This window comes from Actinia tenebrosa, unplaced genomic scaffold, assembly GCF_029948245.1.
Source record: "Actinia tenebrosa isolate PJP-AT-01 unplaced genomic scaffold, QUT_ActTen_1.0 PGA_scaffold6__47_contigs__length_16458017, whole genome shotgun sequence".
In the NCBI taxonomy this organism is placed as follows: Eukaryota; Metazoa; Cnidaria; class Anthozoa; order Actiniaria; family Actiniidae; genus Actinia; species Actinia tenebrosa.
Window position 1 is genome coordinate 9,402,933 of NW_028292583.1, and position 17,588 is coordinate 9,420,520.

Below are 17,588 nucleotides of genomic sequence, written 5' to 3' on the forward strand. Positions count from 1 at the left end.
TTTGCATCGAAGCGTGGAGTAACATGTTGAAAATATTTGCAGTGAATCGAACGTGTGAATAATTATCCAAGGTGTTAAATATAGGTCTCTGTCATGGCAAGCTCACCGTTCGTCTCGCTTCGCTTGCAAGGCATGGCTACCTTTCAAGATGGCACAGAGAACTGTAAAGGGGACTATTGTCAGACCTCGTGTCATTCTCTTGAGTATTATAAAGGATTGTGTCCGAAGAAAGTAGTCTCCGAAGTGCATAAAACTGTAGTGGATATATATTTTGAAAGGAATTCTTTCATTTCAGACATCAATGAGTGTATAGGAGACAGCCACAAGTGTAATTACAAGACTTCAGAATGTGTCAATACGCCTGGTGAATATCACTGCAATGCAACTCTGGATTCAAGAAGGTTTCTCGATATGAATGCAAAGGTATAAAAAGAAATCTAGTGTGACTATCAAAGGGTTTCCCCTCTTAACCAATCACAGCTACAGTTACATGCACATCATCCAATCAAAGTGGGCTGATCGTTACCCCAGTTCCCAAGCGCCAAATATGCCATAGTCCACGACTCAATAGACCTTTTTTGAGTTCCAAATTGCTGCTGTGTTCCTTGATTGCATGACTCATTTACACAGGATTAGCCTCATATATTTTGTCAAAAACACTTTTACCATAAGCCTTTGGCTCGGAAGACTGGGGCAATCACTCCCTGTGTTATTGACGCTAAGTAAATTATCTTATCTTATCTTATCAGTGTCTAATATTCACAAATACCAACGGTAAAGTGAAGAATGCACAACTTCAACAATACAAAAAAAAACTTTGAAATTCCATGGACCTTCAGTGGAACACGTGAATATTCTAAAACCCGGAGCAACAGAGAACTGGAGTATTATGTAATGACCATCTTGATGGCGTCCTGCGTCACTTCCACCAAGCAATCCATCCATCCATCCATACCACCGCTCTTCTTCCCTTCTTTCTCTTCGTTGCTTCATTCATCATTATTTCCCCGAGAAAAAATTCTACCTCACTTCTCCCTTCCCTTTTACCTCCTCTCCATTCCCATTTCATTATTGATTTCCTATTATTAATTAATTATATCCATTATTTCCCCCAGATAAAAATGAGTGTGTTGAAGGAAGTCACACATGCAATACCACAACCTCTAAGTGTGTAAACCTACACGGTGACTTCTACTGTAAATGTAAAACTGGTTATCATCAGACTGATAGCATGAAGCTTTGCATGAGTAAGTTAACCAGAAATATTTTCTTTAGATTCAAATACTAGTATTTTCTCTAATCTTAATTGGCTCTCGTGCGATTAAGATTTCTTTTGTGGGAAATACGAAAAAACGCTCGAAATAAATTTAATTTCATTCTATCAATTTTTAATTTTCCTTAATCGACTCCAAAAATGCTTCCTTTTTCTTCTATAGCCATTATCTTAGTTGAATTTAGGAAGAACTAAATATTTCGAAGAAATGGTTACTTCAGCCAACATGAATAATTTAATAATGAATAATAATAATAATGAATAATAATAATGGATAATAATAATGGATAATAATGGATAATAATAATGGATAATAATAATGAATAATAATAATGGATAATAATAATAATAACAACAATAATAATACTGATAATAATAACACTGATAATATTAATAGTAATAATAAATATTAAAAATAAATAAATAATAATAATAATGAATAACGATAATAAAAATAATACTGATATTAATAATAATACTGATAATAATAATAACAATAATAATGATAATAATAATAATAATAATTTCTTTAGAATTCCTTGTCTTAGAAGTCTAAAATCTTGCGAGTTAAGTATTCGTATAGTCGAGAACCGTTGACCATAAGGATAACCTTTGTTTTTTTTTTATCTCTGTAGAAGATGAATGTGCTCCCCTAGCAAGGCCATACAAGAGTATCATCGAGCCTGCTCGGTGCACTCAAAACAGGGCTAACTATTATGGCGATGTGTGTACTGTTCGCTGCGAGAATGGCTATGTCCTCGAAAACCCCAACCTTAATTCAGTTTCATGTGGTGCTAATGGGAAATGGAATACAAACACCCCACGATGTACAGGTACGAATATTATATATTCTGACGCTCTGACCCTCTGACCTTCTGACCTTCTGAACTAAGGTGGGCATGCACGGTATTCAGTGTTGGGCTTGTTGGCCCTAGTCTCCCACACAGCCGCTTTAAGTGTCGTCACGCAACGCTTTCTCCCCTGAGTAGAGGAGAAAGCGTTGCGTGACGACACTGAAAGCGGCTGTGTGCGAGACTAGTTGGCCCAGGATTGTGAGTAAATTTGAAAGCCATGTGTAGGGTAATGTTTTTCTAATTACACCAATGAATAAGAAGAGAGAACGACATTCACGACTCTCAAATGGTTTTTGCTTTGAACCAATCATAAATTATGAGAATGCCGCACTATCCAATCAAAATCCCTGAATTTGAAAGCCATTTCAAAAGTTGTTTTCAACTCGTATATTATTTACTGACCTCTTCGCTTGCTTGACTAGCGGTCAAATGTCCCGTACTGCTTGCCCCAACCAATGGAAGACTATTGCCATCAAGTTGTTTAACCGAGGGAAACAAGTACCAGGGACAATGTACATACATCTGTAACAAAGGTTATCAGCTGAGTGGATCGCCTGTGAGAGAATGTCGCGCCGACAAAACATGGACGGGATCCAAGCCAACCTGCATTAAAGGTACATTCAGCAGTTTTTAACTATTACCTATTATCTGCCATGGTAGAAAATTGAGCACAACTTACAGGCGTGTTTACACGAGTGATTTTCTTTGCAACTTGTCTCGTAACGGCGTTGCGACACAAGTTGCATGATGCATTGCAGCGTGTAACCTACAGCGCAATTTAAAAAAAGAAATGCTGCGAGACAGGTTGCAGCAATTGTTGCCATAAACTAGAATTCGTAAACCATCCTGCAATTTGTGTCGTAACGCTGTTGCGACAAGTTGCAGAGAAAATTGGTCCGTGCAATCGCGCTTTTACTCGTTTCACATTCATTGGCTAATGGTAAGAAAAGAGCGGGAAACTTTGTCTTTCAAAAAACGGTACACGCGTCTACCGGAAGAACCGAAAAGAGCGGGAAAAGTGGATAATCTTAATTGCAAGAAGTTCGTTTTCCAACCGGAATTTCCGGTTAATTTCCTGGTAAACGGTAAGCACCTCTGATCTTGAATTGGTAAAACATTACTCCTAAGCTGAAGATATCGATTCAAATCCATTTATTTTTAATGATTTTAGCGCTAACGACCTTGAAAGTGGATGGGATCATGTAATCAGTACAGAATGAGAGCGAGGTGAAACAGCTAGTACCTGTTAATAATGCTTGACTTATGGCGATTCTCTTGTAGTGGTTGTAAAGCCATGGATTCGGTGTCCCATTGATATCATGGTCAACTTAGCTCCTGGCCAGAAAACAGCAGACGCGAGTTCCTTGTGGAAAGAGCCATCGTATCTTGGTGAAATTCTCCTTGTCGATCCACCGACAGCTAACGCTAAGTTCCGGTTCCCTGCTGGTGAGACCAAGATTACCTGGACGACCAGGAACGCTGCTGGTTCTGATTCTTGTTCTATACTTGTCATGGTCTATGGTAAGGGAATGTTAAAATTAGTATCACAGTCTTCAGTGATAAATAGGTTCTCTGGTCAGAAGAATCTCACCATAGATGGATTACGTCTAAATGCTTTACCAATCAAAGCTATAAAAAAATGGATAATAATGACGTCACAGTTCCTCTACCTATAACAATTTATTCGTAATGACGTCACACGTGATAATACAATATAGGCCTTTTCCGTGTTCGTTGATCCATCGTGGTCTAGCTTCGCTACAAAAACAACCATACGAGTTAAACAAAATATATTTACACTTAATCTAGAACACAATGCACTATGCTTGCAGGAAAGGTATATATTTAACATGCGGAACATTGTAGTTTTCAGGATATAAAAGCAATTATAGCCACCAAATACCATATATATTGTAGGATCATAAACACCAGCTTATAAAGCGTCACCAGACCAGACATATCAAAGCTACAATTCAGAGTAAAATTAGCCCAAATTCTCGTGGTTCTTCGCCATTCTCTCTTGTCTTAACAACTTAATTTAACGATATATTGAAATAGGGCAATTGCATTCTACAATTTCCTTCCGTTTTTTTGTTTTCTTCTAAACGTAGCCAGTGATCTTTTTCCCTTGCAGACAAAGAAAATCCCAAAATCGTTACGCCTTGTCCCGCGAGCCCAGTCGGAGTATTGACAACCACATCCTCAGCAACAGTCACGTGGCAAGAGCCAGCCTTTTCCGACAATGTCGGCGTCACCAAGGTAACATTGACGCGAAAAAGTGGAGAGGTATTTGGTCTTGGTTCGTGGAATGTATACTACACGGCTTATGACAAGGCTGGAAACACTGCCACGTGCGAGTTCGTGGTCACTGTGAAAAGTATGTATACCAACAGAAGCAACTGTCAATCAATTATAAGTCACAGCACCTGCACAAAGTACTTGGGGTGGACAGATTAGGAACAGTTTCACTGGAACCATTATGTTTTTATTTAATATTTTTATATTAGTTAAGTATCGGGATCCTCTTAGATACCACCTGAAAGAATACGCCTTTTTATTAATTTCTGACAACTTGTCATTCCCTAGAGTATTATTTCTTTGTTTCATGGTTAAGCATGAGAAGACACATGAAAATGAATAGAACACATACTCTTGTTCTAAAGAGAAATGACATGTGGTCTGAAATGGGAAAGCATTACGCCGATAGTAAAAGTAATAATACTCAAGGGAATGACATGTGGTCTGAAATGGGAAAGCATTACGCTCAAAATAAGAGTCCATAAAAGGAATAATACTCAAGGGAATGACATGTGGTCTGAAATGGGAAAGCATTACGCCCAAAATAAGAGTCCATAAAAGGAATAATACTCAAGGGAATGACATGTGGTCTGAAATGGGAAAGCATTACGCCCAAAATAAGAGTCCATAAAAGGAATAATACTCAAGGAAATGACATGTGGTCTGAAATGGGAAAGCATTACGCCCATGTGGGTTTGGTCCATCAGTCTGATCGCAAATCTCTCGTTAGAATACGTACCAACTCACCGTGTCTCATTTGATAACAGTTCAGGGATGCCCCGAGCTTAAAGGCCCATACGGTGGTGATAGAAAGTGCAGTAGCTTTGGTCAAATAAAATACTGCACTATCACGTGTCCAAGTGACAAGCAGATCTATAAAAATCCATCCCCGTATAGCGTCTGGACATGTAACAGTGCGAAATGGGATCCGACCCCTGCAGTACCGGATTGTGTTGGTGAGTTATGCTACACTTATGTCATGATATATCATAAGTTGTACCATGCTAATAGCTAGGTCATGGTATATCATAAGTTGTACCATGCTAATATCTAGTTCATGATATATTAAAAGTCGTACCATACTAATAGCTAGGTCATGATATATCATAAGCTGTACCATGCTAGTAGCTAGGTCATGGTATATCATAAGTTGTACCATGCTAATAGCTAGGTCATGATATATCATAAGCTGTACCATGCTAATAGCTAGGTCATGGTATATCATAAGTTGTACCATGTCATATCACATTTATAGTCATGGTATACCATGTCATATCACACTTATAGCTATGATATACCATGTCATATCACACATATGTCATGTCATGTCATATGGTATATCATAACTTATACCACACTTATTATTGTCAAATTTTCAACATCCATTTTTTTCTTCAGCTGCCGCCTTAAAAGATGACAGTTCTTGCACCGGTAATCAAGTAGAAATGGCCATCGCATTCAGCTCAGGATCTAAAACTTATTGTGGTATGTAGACAAATCTTTGCTAAATAGACCATAATCCCAAATTACCGCTGTGTTCCTTGATTACAGACTCATTTACACAGAGTTAGCCTCGAATCAGTGTTTAAATATTCACAAATACCAACGGTAAAGTAAAGAATGCACAACTTCAACAATACAAACACTTTGAAACTCGACGGACCTTGACTAGAACACGTGAATATTCTTCACAAACTCGAGGCTAACCTTGTGCAAACGAGTCTGTAATCAAGAAACACAGCGGTAATTTGGGATTCGAAAAGGGTCTATTCCTCGAACGCGAAAGACAGGATCTCTACAAAACCCTTCAACAGTTAAAGGTATAAAATTTTGAATTCTCCTTTTTCTCCTGCAGCTGATTGCCCACGAGGTACGTACTCAAGTAACGGCAAGTGCAAACCATGTGCTGCTGGTCAATACCAGGATCAGCAAGGAAGTGCAACGTGCAAGGATTGTGCATCCGGGACTTCATCCCTGGCTGGAGCAAATGATGTCAAGCAGTGTCGTGGTATGTATACAAATCATGTGTGTCACATGATCATGTATGTATTAAGGTTCACGGTGACCATGTTGTATTTTATACATCTTTCGCCTGGAAGTAATGTTGTGCCATTTCAAGATCAGACTACGTGTCATTCTCTTGAAAATAACATTATTTGTTTGAGTTGTATCCATATTCATGTAACTTCTCATGCGCAACCATTAAACAAAGAAATGATACTCTAGGGAATGACAAGTGGACTGAAATGGCAAAACATTACGCGCAAGGTAAAAAGGTCGACTCTTTTCCAGGTCTCCTCCAGCTTGCTACTTCTTTTCATTCTTCCTCTTCCAAGCATAACTTATGACTCCTTCTTCCTCTGCCAGTGACAACACAGATAACTAAATCTTCTGTTTCTCTCTCTGCCAGTTGTCTGCCGTCCCGGCCATTATTCCGTTGATGGAATGGACCCTGGTTGCCAACTGTGTCCAAAGAACACGTATCAAAACAACCCTAAAGCAACGTCTTGTATTCCTTGTCCTGCTGGAACTACTACACTCAGCTTGGGAATGTCAAAGCTTTCACACTGTGGAGGTATGGATGTATGCTGGGGTACAGCAGAAATAGTTTGATGAGACGAGGTCCTTTGGTGGGATTTTTGTGGGGGGAGGGGAGGGGAGAATAAGAGCCATGAGAAGGCGTTATGCGAGGTTGGGATTCTTACGTAGGCAAGAAAGAAGGGTAAGGAACGATTACAGTGCAATTACTGTACGTAACTGGGGCCAATTACACCACTTAGACACGAGAGCCAATTAAAATGTAAAATGAAAATAATGCATTCTAACTTTGGGTAGTGTAGCCAATCAGAAACCTAGACTGCACGAGAATTGTAATTTGACCCTCGCCAAATCGTTTGACTTTCGAATAAAAAAGAAAAACCTTTTTGCCTCTCTTGTTGGCCACGACAAGCGAAGAATGGTTCAGGTCTCCTACCTTTGATGAATGTTACGGGTTTTTTTTTTTTTTTTTTGCAGCAAAACCCGTTATCACCAGTGTCACTCCAAAAACCAAAACAATAGACGAACGACAGAGTACATCAATCAGCTGCTATGTTACTGGTTCGCCAACACCATCTATCACACTCAAGTTTAGGAGAAACATCTCAGGTAAGGCCCATTTTTTATGAGAAAGGATTTTCTTTACGTCGTTATCGTTTATCGTTTAGCAGCGATAAAATAGGAAGCCATTTCGAGGTTAACGGAAAGTGTCGTACCATGTATCATTTATGTACAGTATTCAAGTACGTTTCACACTCATACTTATAGAAAACCATTATAATGTTACGGCATGTCGTAGTGGGTGTCGTACCATGTATTATTTACGTGCTGTATTTAAATATAAGAATCGTATGTTCCCATTCTTATGGGAAGCCATTTCAGTGTTACGGCATGTTGTACCATGTAAGTGCAGCATTTCAGTACCGCTTTCCACGCAAACGATAACCATTCTTATGGGAAACCATTTCAGTGTTACGGCATGTCGTACCGTTTAAGTGCAGCATTTCAGTACCGCTTCCCATTCATACGAAAAGCGCTTTAGATTATTTTTGAAATACAAGTCAGCGTAAAATTATGAGTTCAAATGTCTTCTTCAATTCAGCTGGATTCCTTGGTCAAGAGACCAGAGAGTTTTTGCGAGACTCCAATGGGAAGGTTATTGGCATCAAGCTTACCATCACAGGTGCAACATACGAAAACTCAGGCAATTACGAATGTTCGGCTGAGAATCCGTTTGGTAAAGTCGTTGAGCTTTCAACACTGACTGTCAATCAAGTGTTTGGTTCGGGAGCCGATGCTAGTTTCGATGTAGGTGAGTTGTTAATACCCTGATGTTGTCATAATTACCAAAAACTTATCGCAAAAATAATTGCACATCTTAGGTAAGCACCATATGTTATTATATAGTTAGAATATTACGCGCACAATGATTGGTCCAAAACTGTGCTTTATTAGTAAACGGAGCACAGTGCTGACGCCATCCGCGAAGTCGCTGTTAGATCCTGCGACCGTCTTTCTTTTTGCGTAAATAAATTAAATACTGAAAAAAATTAGCTATATAATAAAACAAACAAACAGCTTTTTACGTGCTCCATTCAGTAATAAAGCACATATAGGAAGCGTCGTAACCACTCAAGAAGTGTGAGAAGCACTCGCCTACGGCTCGTGCTTCTTCTTACGCTTCTTTCGTGCTTACGCCACTTCCTGCGTGCTTTATTACTGAACGGAGCAAGGAAAAAGCTGTTTTATTTGTTAAAACCATTTGTTTCTTTTCAGATGACTTAATCTAAGAAGTCTCCACTTCTTTCGATAAACAACATGGACTTTCATATAATTATAACATAAGACAGGAAAAAAAAAAAGAAAAAAAAAAAAACCAGATCCTAATATTCTTAAATTTTGGTTGATTTTAAAACATTTCTGAACATTTAAATGAAAAGAAATAAACTACATTCCAAATCATTTTGCTGTTGATTTTTAACAAAACAAAATAAAAAATAATAATAATCACTCTCCTTCAATACTAATTCTTTCTTCTTCCTCTGATCGTCCCTGTATTCTCTTGCTATAATTCTATATACAGATTTAGCTGGAAGTTTTGAAGATATGTTTTTTTTTTTGGATAATTTTGTTCTTCAAACAGCAACCAGTTTTCAGGTCTTGACGATTTAATCACAGTCTAACAACAACAGTAGTTATCCGACTCAAAAAATCTTATTTAAGCGAAAAGTAAACATTTAATTTAAGCAATTAACTATGAAAACAAATTTGTACCAACTAAACTTACGAAAACACGGCGCTCAGCAACGAAACATGTCCGTCCATTACCACTTATTCTTCTCACTAGTTAAAAAATCAAACCAAAGATTAAAAAAAGGTTAAAAATTGCCAATGTTATGTCTAGAGGCGTCTGTAGATGGTCTGTTGTAGATTGTTATATCTTTCTTTCATTGTTCATTTGACAGGTGGCTATGCTAAGAGCTAGATTTCTTCTGTGTCCTGCCTTCTTAGTGTGTTTACCTTTCTCGGCTGACATTCACTGTAAATCCGGCTCTAAGTCACGAACTTACTTTTGTCTCAATCTTACCAATATTGCTACTTTAATCTATCATTTATATTCCTTTAATTGCTCTCTTTCTACTCTAAAATGCTTTGTTTAAGTACATTTTCTACTATCTTCCTCATCTCTTGGAGTCCGCACGTGCAAGCTGGCTGGCTCATGTGTCAGCCGTCACGTGACCGAGGTCCCTGATATTCATTCCCTTGTTAACCAAACGTGTTTTTCGTCTTGAATGAAATGATTGAAATGTCGTAGCACTGGTGTTCCGAGAGAGTCCATTACGTCGCCAACAACCTATCAAGATAAACGTTTATACAGGAAATAATTGAATAAATTTGAATAAAGTTTGGACGGTGTAATTTTGTTACAAAAAATAATAAATTAAATTAAATTAAAAAACGAGAAACTAAGAAAGAAAAAGAAACTAGAGTGAAGTCATTAAATCCGTGAAATAGATGTTATACTAATACACTTTAGTAGACCTTAATTTCATCGTTTTCTTTTGTGTCTTTTCAGTGACTATTATACGTTGACTAGTATTTTTTATTTCACGGGTTAAATGCCTTCGCTCTAGTTAAAGCTGAATTTTTCAATGCTGAGATATGTATTTTCTTCAGTAACTGTTCATGTAATTGTTTTAAACAATTCAAACAAAAATTCTTGAACTTACTTCAACATCAACGCGATGTCCTCCAATGTTCACGCATGCGTAGTACACAGGTGTCTTGATTATTTTTCCACCTGCCCCACACTGCTTTGCGGTCCCAATGCAGTCTAACTGGAGTTCACTAATGACGTCATGGCGTAGTGTAACTACGTCACTTCCAGAATCCACCAGGAACTTGACAGTTCTTTTTTGGTCTGTGAGAGCGGTTTTGCTTGCGTCTTTGATGTTGTTTTTATAAACCTCAGCTGTTAGACACAGAAAATAACCATTCCTGCATAAGAAAACACAATCTTTTCACGATGACAGCTGAATTAGAACGACGCTCGCGAGGCCTCTTTTATCAGTAATGGCGGGAAAATTAAACTAGGAATTAACAATCGATAATAGACACAGTTTAAGCGACAATTGATATTTACAGAAAGGTGAAAAATATTCTTTCACAGACACGCCATCAGATACACAGTTATTAAACGAAAAAATATATTTTTAAAATCTTTAAAATTTAAGATACTGATGAAGCTCTTTACCTTCCTCCAGCAAGATGCTCGTGTTTATCCCATTTTCCAGTGGCCACAACATGCGATTTATTACACTCGGCCAAAACCTGGACTAAAACCAATGAAAAACCTAATAAATCAGATTGATGTCAGATTGACAAAATATTCAAATATTTACAATATGAATACATGTACAAAGCTGGTAAAAAGCCATACAGACCTGCCCTAAGGAGTCTACATCGATGGGCTTGGCTGGCAATCCCGGAAATTTCTTTCGAAGTTTTACTCAAATTGATGTAAGATTTTAAGTTCGTCAAGCCAAATGAGAAAAGCGACTCTTGATACGATGAAAGTCCAAGATCTTGAAGCCATAGACTTACAACGACTCTTTCTGGCAAGAAAAACAGTCGAGGAAAGTTTATTAAAAGGGAAAAAACTTCGATAAGCATTGTTATAAACTACTAAGATGACGGCTTCAAATCTTTAAAGTACTTTGTTATCGACGGGCGTTGTTACATTAACAGGTGTTGGAAACAGACATGCCAAGTTATAAAAAAAATCACTTTTTCAAGTGTGATTTATTTCAGTTTTTTTAGACAAGGAAACCATGCTTAAGATAAACGCCTTTTTACTTTTGAACAACTGAGAAATATTTCCTCCCTAAAAGAGCCTGTAAGCTTCCTGTGCCAAAACTAGCAGTAGTAATTGAGGATTGTTTCAGACTACATCGAAGTAAATCATGTTCAACCTAGGAGTGTGATTCTTGTGGATATCGCTCGAAAAGCAGACAGTGCTGGGGGATTAGTGCGGGTTTGTGAACAATAGGCCAACAGGTGGTTGAGTAAAAACAGTAGTAGAAACACCAGGAAAACAATGATCTAGTGCTATGACCTGTTACTTGAATGTATCAAAACCCCAAAAGTTATGTGTTAATTGCTCAGCTTCTGACTATTCACAATTCAAAGTATTATCAATGAATCAGATCACCATCCAAATGTTTGGACTATCATTCATGTTTTTAGTAACTCCGCAGTTCATTGGCAAAACTATCTGAAAATCCATCCAATTCGTTTTTCAAAAACAAAGATTGTATATGTAATTGAATTATATTCAAAGTCTTTAAAAATATCACCTTACCTTCGTACAAACTGCGTAGAAATTTCTCCTTGACATTAGGGTTTGTTATGATGGCGTCAATGTCTTCTTTCTTAATGCAGACAATATCTTGAAGGCGATCGTATCCCAAAGAAATAAAAGCACTAGAAACATGGCCAAGTCGTAGAGAGTTAAATAACTCTACAATGATCTCTTTATTGCTCATATTCGATTCTTCCCCAATTGGAAAATTCTACAAATAATTTTCAAAAGTCTCCAAGGTTGTTTAGCTCGTGAGTTAGAATCAACAGAAACCAGGACGCGTTTTTTCGTGTTTTAAAAAAAGGAGAATTTTAAGTGTTCATTCAATCGTCAGCAAAAAAAATCACTTGTATTTATATTTTTTCAGTTTTAAAACACAAACAAATCAAAACATGGTATTATTAAGGCCTTTTTATATATTGTCAAAGTTGCACGACAAACAATGGAGATTTAGTTTCGTCTTCCGGTTACAAAGGAAAACAGTAAAGTTGTAATGATAAACATGCAGGAAAAAAATACAAAAAAAGCGAGTCTTCTTCGGTAATGGCTGTATTGTTAACATCTTGGTTTATTTATAAATACAACAAATAGTTTCTAATGATATTATCCATAAAAGCAAGTCTATGGTTTAGTTGTTGTGAGCTGCTGGGTTACTGATCGATTTAGTGTCGCTCTCTTCGTAGTGCTGACCAAACCACGTGGAATTTTAATAAGCCTGTCTTCCTCGGTTTTATATTGACACAAAGGCCAACAAAACCCTTCAAGAGCACTACTTAAAGATCTTAATGGCCGCGGGTCAAATAACCGTCTTTTGACAATCTCTTTAGACAAAGTAAGACTAGAACTTTGCTTTTGCTTTAAAAACTGAAAGCATTGTAATTTGTGAACATTCGGCAAAATTACCCACTTGTGATGTTTGTTGACAACAAAGGATAAGAGTGTATTCTCAAAGGGGAAAAAATCCCATGTGGTGCTTTTGCACAGGGATTTTTTAATTTTCCCTTTGTTTTAATCATTCAATAACCGTATGATAGTAAGATGACTGAAATAGTACGAGATTTAGAGTCATAAATCAAAGATCTTTATCAGTAGGATTCACTTGAACAGAACTCGTCAACAGAACGACCATCTCCCCAGCTCAGAAGGGCTTTAAAGTGGTACTATATAATTGCAAACAGGTGTTAATCATGTTTAATGATTGACTATATTAGCAAGTCCTTTGTTATTAGGATTACTAGTAACAAAATGCTACAGATAGAGGTCAAATTAAATACGACTTCACAAAACGATGAATTATCATTCCTAGCAATAGTTTATAGTCTGAACCAAGTTGCTTGAAGCAAGATGGAACCTGGGGTATTTAAAGTGCCCTTCACCATCAACTAAATATTTTCACGAATTGAATAGTCGAATGCTAAAATATTTATATTGGTGATGAATCTTGGAGATATCCAGATATATTTTCTCAAAATGTTAATGAGTTTGATGTCATAGGAGGCATTGTTAAATTTACAAAACAATTCTGGGGCAGTAAAACATCCTGACGGTATAAATATCATTGTCTTACTCAGGGTTTATAAAAAGGCTATTGCAGATTTGCTTTCTCATTATAGTCATCAGTGTTTCGATCCACAAATGATGACAAGTAAACTCAAATGCCTTCTATGACATCACGCTCATTAGCATATTGGACATATGAAATCACCAAGATGCATCACTCAAATCATCAAATCCTATAAAGATATTTTACCATTCACTTTATGTAGAATTAATATCGATACAGCGGATGAGAGTAATGGTTGTGACCACCAAGATGACCATCTGAGCACATTCAATTCTGATTGGCTAAGTTCAAAGCCACCTGATGATGTCAAAGTCCACAATGACGTCAAAACATTCATATTGAGTTGTTAATATTGGCTAGACATCTTACGACATCTTATGCTATGGATATGTTAGGTGGAGTTGACCTTCGCTAAAGCCTACCGCTGTGCGATAAGACTACAGGCTCGTCTTTTTCTAATTCATTATTATTAGCTTGATCGGCAACATCAAAAGTAAAAGTAAATCAGGCCCGGTCGTACGAAGGGTGGATAGCGCTATCCCATGGATAAATATTATCCATTGCATATACATATTTGATAACAGCATCAATTTATTAGCCCGTGTACAGCCGACACTTTATACACTGAATAAGGATTTATCCGATGGATGGCGCTACCCTCCATTCGTAGAACCAGGCCCAGATGAATAAGTAGATTGGTTGGCAAGGTAACAGATATGCGCACACATGACGTAATTCCTGGTGGAATTTAAACAAGTTACATACCAAGTTATACACTCTAACGGTTGTAATGTTAGCACAATAATGATTTATTTATCAACACTTTTACTTTCCTGTCTGTTAAACATCAGTTTAGTTAATTCAAGGCGGTGCTCAGTGGGTCTGAACAACGTCTGGGAATGACAATACACATGACGATAAGTGACTTCCGCGATAACACGAGTCAAATATACCATGAATTGCGAACACGTGGAGAAAGAATATACTTCCGGGTTAAAGGCTGGAAATAACAGGATTATATACGAACACAAGAAGAGGATCACTGAATTCAATATTTGTTTTAACATCGTTTATTGCTCTTGAACATTCCATAATTTAAGCCTAATATTTTCTTGAAATTGAATTTAATAATTATATCTAAGTCAACTTATAGTTTTAATAAATAACTTTACCGATGTATGAAATAACTGTACAGAAAATAATACAGAAAAATAATATTTAAAAAACATGCGAGAACATAGAAAAACAAGGCAGCTGGACTCGAAAAAAATCTTTAACGGTCGTGCCGGGTAAAGTATTCATCAAGACTCTGAGAAGATCTGTCTGTTTGATACCGAATCAAAAATCAGAAAAAATCTACTAACAAACCACACGTATTTGAAAGCAAAGGAGCACTTATGGAGGTCATGCGACGTTCTAGACGCCATGTTTACATGAGACGCCATAGCGGCCACGTTGACATGTCACGTTCTAGACATCATGTTGACATGTGACGACATGAGCCGCCATGTTGACATGTGACGTCATAGCCGCCATGTTGAAGGAACTCAACAAGACGTGGTTGGTGACACTAGGGAAAAACGTTTGCGCATGAGTGCACTTCAGCACGTTTTCTAAGAATTTTGAAGGGTTTGAGTGAGAAAATAAACGTTTATTTTCTCCAAGTATACAAAAAAGCTCGAGAGTGTACTTTTGTCAGACCAAGATACTGTATTAACAAACACAATATGAAAGAATTAGTCTTAAGTTTCAAGCATGGACATTAAGTTTTGGCATTTTGTGAAGTCCAATCTATCAGGCATGTTAGAAAGTCAAATTTACTTATGTTTTGACTAATCTGGATACGGATTCAGGGCATGCGCAGTCGTTTTTCACTCGTGTCGTGGTTGGTTTGCTTTGTCGTCTCAACGAGCATGATGAACATGCGTATGATTATATTGCTGCGTTGCTATGGTTACGTAACGATTAAAGGTGCCGTTCAGATACGGACACGCCGTGACTTACATCATAACATCTGTCGGGTTGCTTTAGACCCCTTGCAGTACGTCGGAATGGAGCTCAATTTGGAGGACATAACAATAGGTTTCCAATTCTTCTAATAAGATTGAAAATCTTTTGTTTTGTCAAATTGAGCTTCTTTGACGTCACATGAAAGGGGTCTACAGATATACCATGAACTCGTAAACTCGTAACCTCGACACGTTGCCATGGATACTTCACCATAAAAGGTGCTGTAACATCGCCACGTTGCCATGAGAACTCTCCGAGTAAGACATCATGATATCGTCACGTTGCTATGGATACATTATTTTCGCATTTGCGGTGTTTCACTCAGCTGATAAAATTCTTTGAATCTCAATATCTGCTCCAAATGGTGGTCAAACCCTGACCACCATGTGCTGTCAACCAGAAGGAATTCTATTGAAAATTCGAGATTCAGCTGATGAATATTCCTTGCCTAAGGGAATGAAATGTTGTTGTTGTAATAAATAACCTCCATGTGTTAAGTACTGAGGTCTTCACCTCACCCCAGCCAACAGAACATAAAAAAAATTTTTGTCCTATTTTCTTATCTCTTGAAATTCCCCCAAGTCAAGTCAATAAAATGACCATGCATGATTAACATAAATACCGCCCTTACGTCAGGTTATAATTAGAATATTGATATGGTTTAATAATATCCCCATTAATTGCCAATATGAATTGAAAATTAAATTGAATGGCTCTTTAAAACAATTTTTAAAGTTTCCAAATAGTAGGAGCCATGCATATCAAGAAAAAAGTCCTTGAAATTTGGACGAAGTAAGAAAAACATTTTCTCAATAGACCCTTTGAATGTGGTGTCAAAGCAGCTCAATTTGGACGACAAAACAAAAGAATTTCAATCTCAAGAGAATTGGAAACCTATTGTTATGTCCTCCAAATTGAGCTGTATTTTAACGTGCTGCAAGGGGTCAATAATGCGAGCCAAAACAAATTGGACAACATTAGTATTGATCCACGACCATACCCCACCCCTCCACCGGTAATATGTTTACATTCTATTCTAACCCATTGCATTGTTGATATTATACATAAGCTACCATCATAGAGGAACCTGGCAATGGAGTCATTTCTAGTCAATCGCCACGTGGTTTTTTTAATGTCGTATCGTATCTTCTTATGAGCTCCGCCTAGAAAGAAAAAATATGGAAAAAAGAATTAATTTCATAACAGTTTATTTTATTCGATGTTGATGCGCGAATAGACTTAGAAATCAGTGCACATTTGAAAGTGTACAAGGCGGGAAAGAGCAAACGCGCGCAGACTCTTAGAAAATACACGTACCAACAAAAACTCATTGTTGAGTGCATTTTATACAAGATAAGGTGCTATGACTCTCGAAATGATGGTTATTCTAGAGCTGAAACACTTCTCTCGGCAACTCCTGTTTGTCACGAGCGTAAGTACCAAAAAGAAAACTGTGCGCGCGCACGTGATAAGAAGAAAACGATTCTCTAGTACTTTGATCGTATTTGCCACGCTCATCAAGCGAGTGCAGTTATGGACCGACGGCAGGTGTGTTCACGCACTGTGATTGGATGGATTTACTTTCGTGATTTTGATTAGTTAAAAGTGGAAGCCATATAAGTGTTGTTCTATTAATCAAATACAAACATTGGTAATAAAAATATTGTGTAGAAAAATCAGAACAAATCTCACCTGGCTAACTTTGCCAGACTCCTCTTGGGAGAATGCAAAACCAACTAAAGGAAACAAACAAATATGTACTTCATTGTCTCAATGTTTAACTTCAGACGATAGGGAAGAACCTCGGTAGAGAGAAATAGGAGAAGAGACGGGAGAGAGAGAAGAGAGGAGAGAGAGAAGAGAGAGGAGAGGAGAGGAAGTGAAAGAGGGGAGGGGAAGGAGTGAGAGAAGAAGAGAATGAACGAAGAGAGGGAAAAATAGAGGAGGAGAGAGAGGTACAAAGAGAAAAGAAAGAAACTTTATACTTACGAGCAGAGGCACCAGTGTCTTTCCTGTCCTCGAAGGCTTCGGCACGAGTCCATATTTTCCTACAAATTGTATTAACCATCATTAGATACAGTAATAATAGATTTAAAAAGTAACGCGAGGATTGTGTTACTTACGCGTGACGTGCGTGGTGCGTTTTGATGAGGACACTTGGGTCTCCCTGGTGACACAACACATATAATG

The 17,588-nt window shown here is 37.6% G+C and overlaps 3 protein-coding genes across 4 annotated transcripts in view; 1 reads left to right on the forward strand and 2 right to left on the reverse strand.

The window, feature by feature from the left end:
* The first annotated feature begins 293 nt into the window (after nucleotides 1-293).
* Nucleotides 294-8,925, forward strand: LOC148906006 (sushi, von Willebrand factor type A, EGF and pentraxin domain-containing protein 1-like). The gene is made up of 13 exons (XM_089039306.1): nucleotides 294-423; nucleotides 1,116-1,247; nucleotides 1,909-2,106; nucleotides 2,550-2,741; nucleotides 3,409-3,648; nucleotides 4,262-4,504; nucleotides 5,193-5,381; nucleotides 5,824-5,910; nucleotides 6,281-6,433; nucleotides 6,836-7,000; nucleotides 7,441-7,572; nucleotides 8,066-8,275; nucleotides 8,740-8,925. Exons 2-13 carry the CDS (start codon nucleotides 1,232-1,234, stop codon nucleotides 8,751-8,753), a joined length of 1,839 nt encoding a protein of 612 aa, XP_088895432.1. The 5' UTR covers nucleotides 294-423; nucleotides 1,116-1,231; the 3' UTR covers nucleotides 8,754-8,925.
* Nucleotides 8,391-12,081, reverse strand: LOC116304348 (uncharacterized). Of its 2 annotated transcripts, none has more exons than XM_031714072.2 (5): nucleotides 11,825-12,081; nucleotides 10,908-11,078; nucleotides 10,718-10,799; nucleotides 10,194-10,461; nucleotides 8,391-9,817 (listed from the first exon to the last, which is right to left on the reverse strand). In XM_031714072.2, the coding sequence occupies exons 1-5, from the start codon at nucleotides 12,006-12,008 to the stop codon at nucleotides 9,719-9,721; spliced, it is 804 nt and encodes a 267-aa protein (XP_031569932.1). In that variant the 5' UTR covers nucleotides 12,009-12,081; the 3' UTR covers nucleotides 8,391-9,718. The 2 variants fall into 2 exon arrangements, with proteins under 2 accessions (XP_031569932.1, XP_031569931.1); XM_031714071.2 differs by having other exon boundaries at nucleotides 10,718-10,817.
* A 2,361-nt stretch (nucleotides 12,082-14,442) lies between these two features.
* The window catches only part of LOC116304311 (phospholipid-transporting ATPase IB), a 30,510-nt gene continuing 27,364 nt past the window's right edge, over nucleotides 14,443-17,588 (reverse strand). The window contains exons 43-46 of the mRNA XM_031714022.2: nucleotides 17,522-17,565; nucleotides 17,388-17,446; nucleotides 17,091-17,134; nucleotides 14,443-16,561 (exon numbers count right to left, since the gene is read on the reverse strand). Coding sequence (XP_031569882.1) covers nucleotides 16,508-16,561; nucleotides 17,091-17,134; nucleotides 17,388-17,446; nucleotides 17,522-17,565 — 201 coding nt within the window. The 3' untranslated portion in view covers nucleotides 14,443-16,507. The remainder of the gene's footprint in view (nucleotides 16,562-17,090; nucleotides 17,135-17,387; nucleotides 17,447-17,521; nucleotides 17,566-17,588) is intronic.

Bases quoted from the DNA above. Each gene is read 5' to 3' on its own strand.
- LOC148906006 (XM_089039306.1), top strand. The intron at 2,107-2,549 runs GTACGAATATTA...TTGCTTGACTAG, and splicing joins AAACACCCCACGATGTACAG to CGGTCAAATGTCCCGTACTG. The intron at 3,649-4,261 runs GTAAGGGAATGT...TTTCCCTTGCAG, and splicing joins TATACTTGTCATGGTCTATG to ACAAAGAAAATCCCAAAATC.
- LOC116304348 (XM_031714071.2), bottom strand. From the start codon at position 12,008: ATGAGCAATAAAGAGATCATTGTAGAGTTATTTAACTCTCTACGACTT. The intron at 11,079-11,824 runs GTAAGGTGATAT...TTTTCTTGCCAG, and splicing joins TCTACGCAGTTTGTACGAAG to AAAGAGTCGTTGTAAGTCTA. The intron at 10,462-10,717 runs GTAAAGAGCTTC...TTTCTTATGCAG, and splicing joins GAGCATCTTGCTGGAGGAAG to GAATGGTTATTTTCTGTGTC.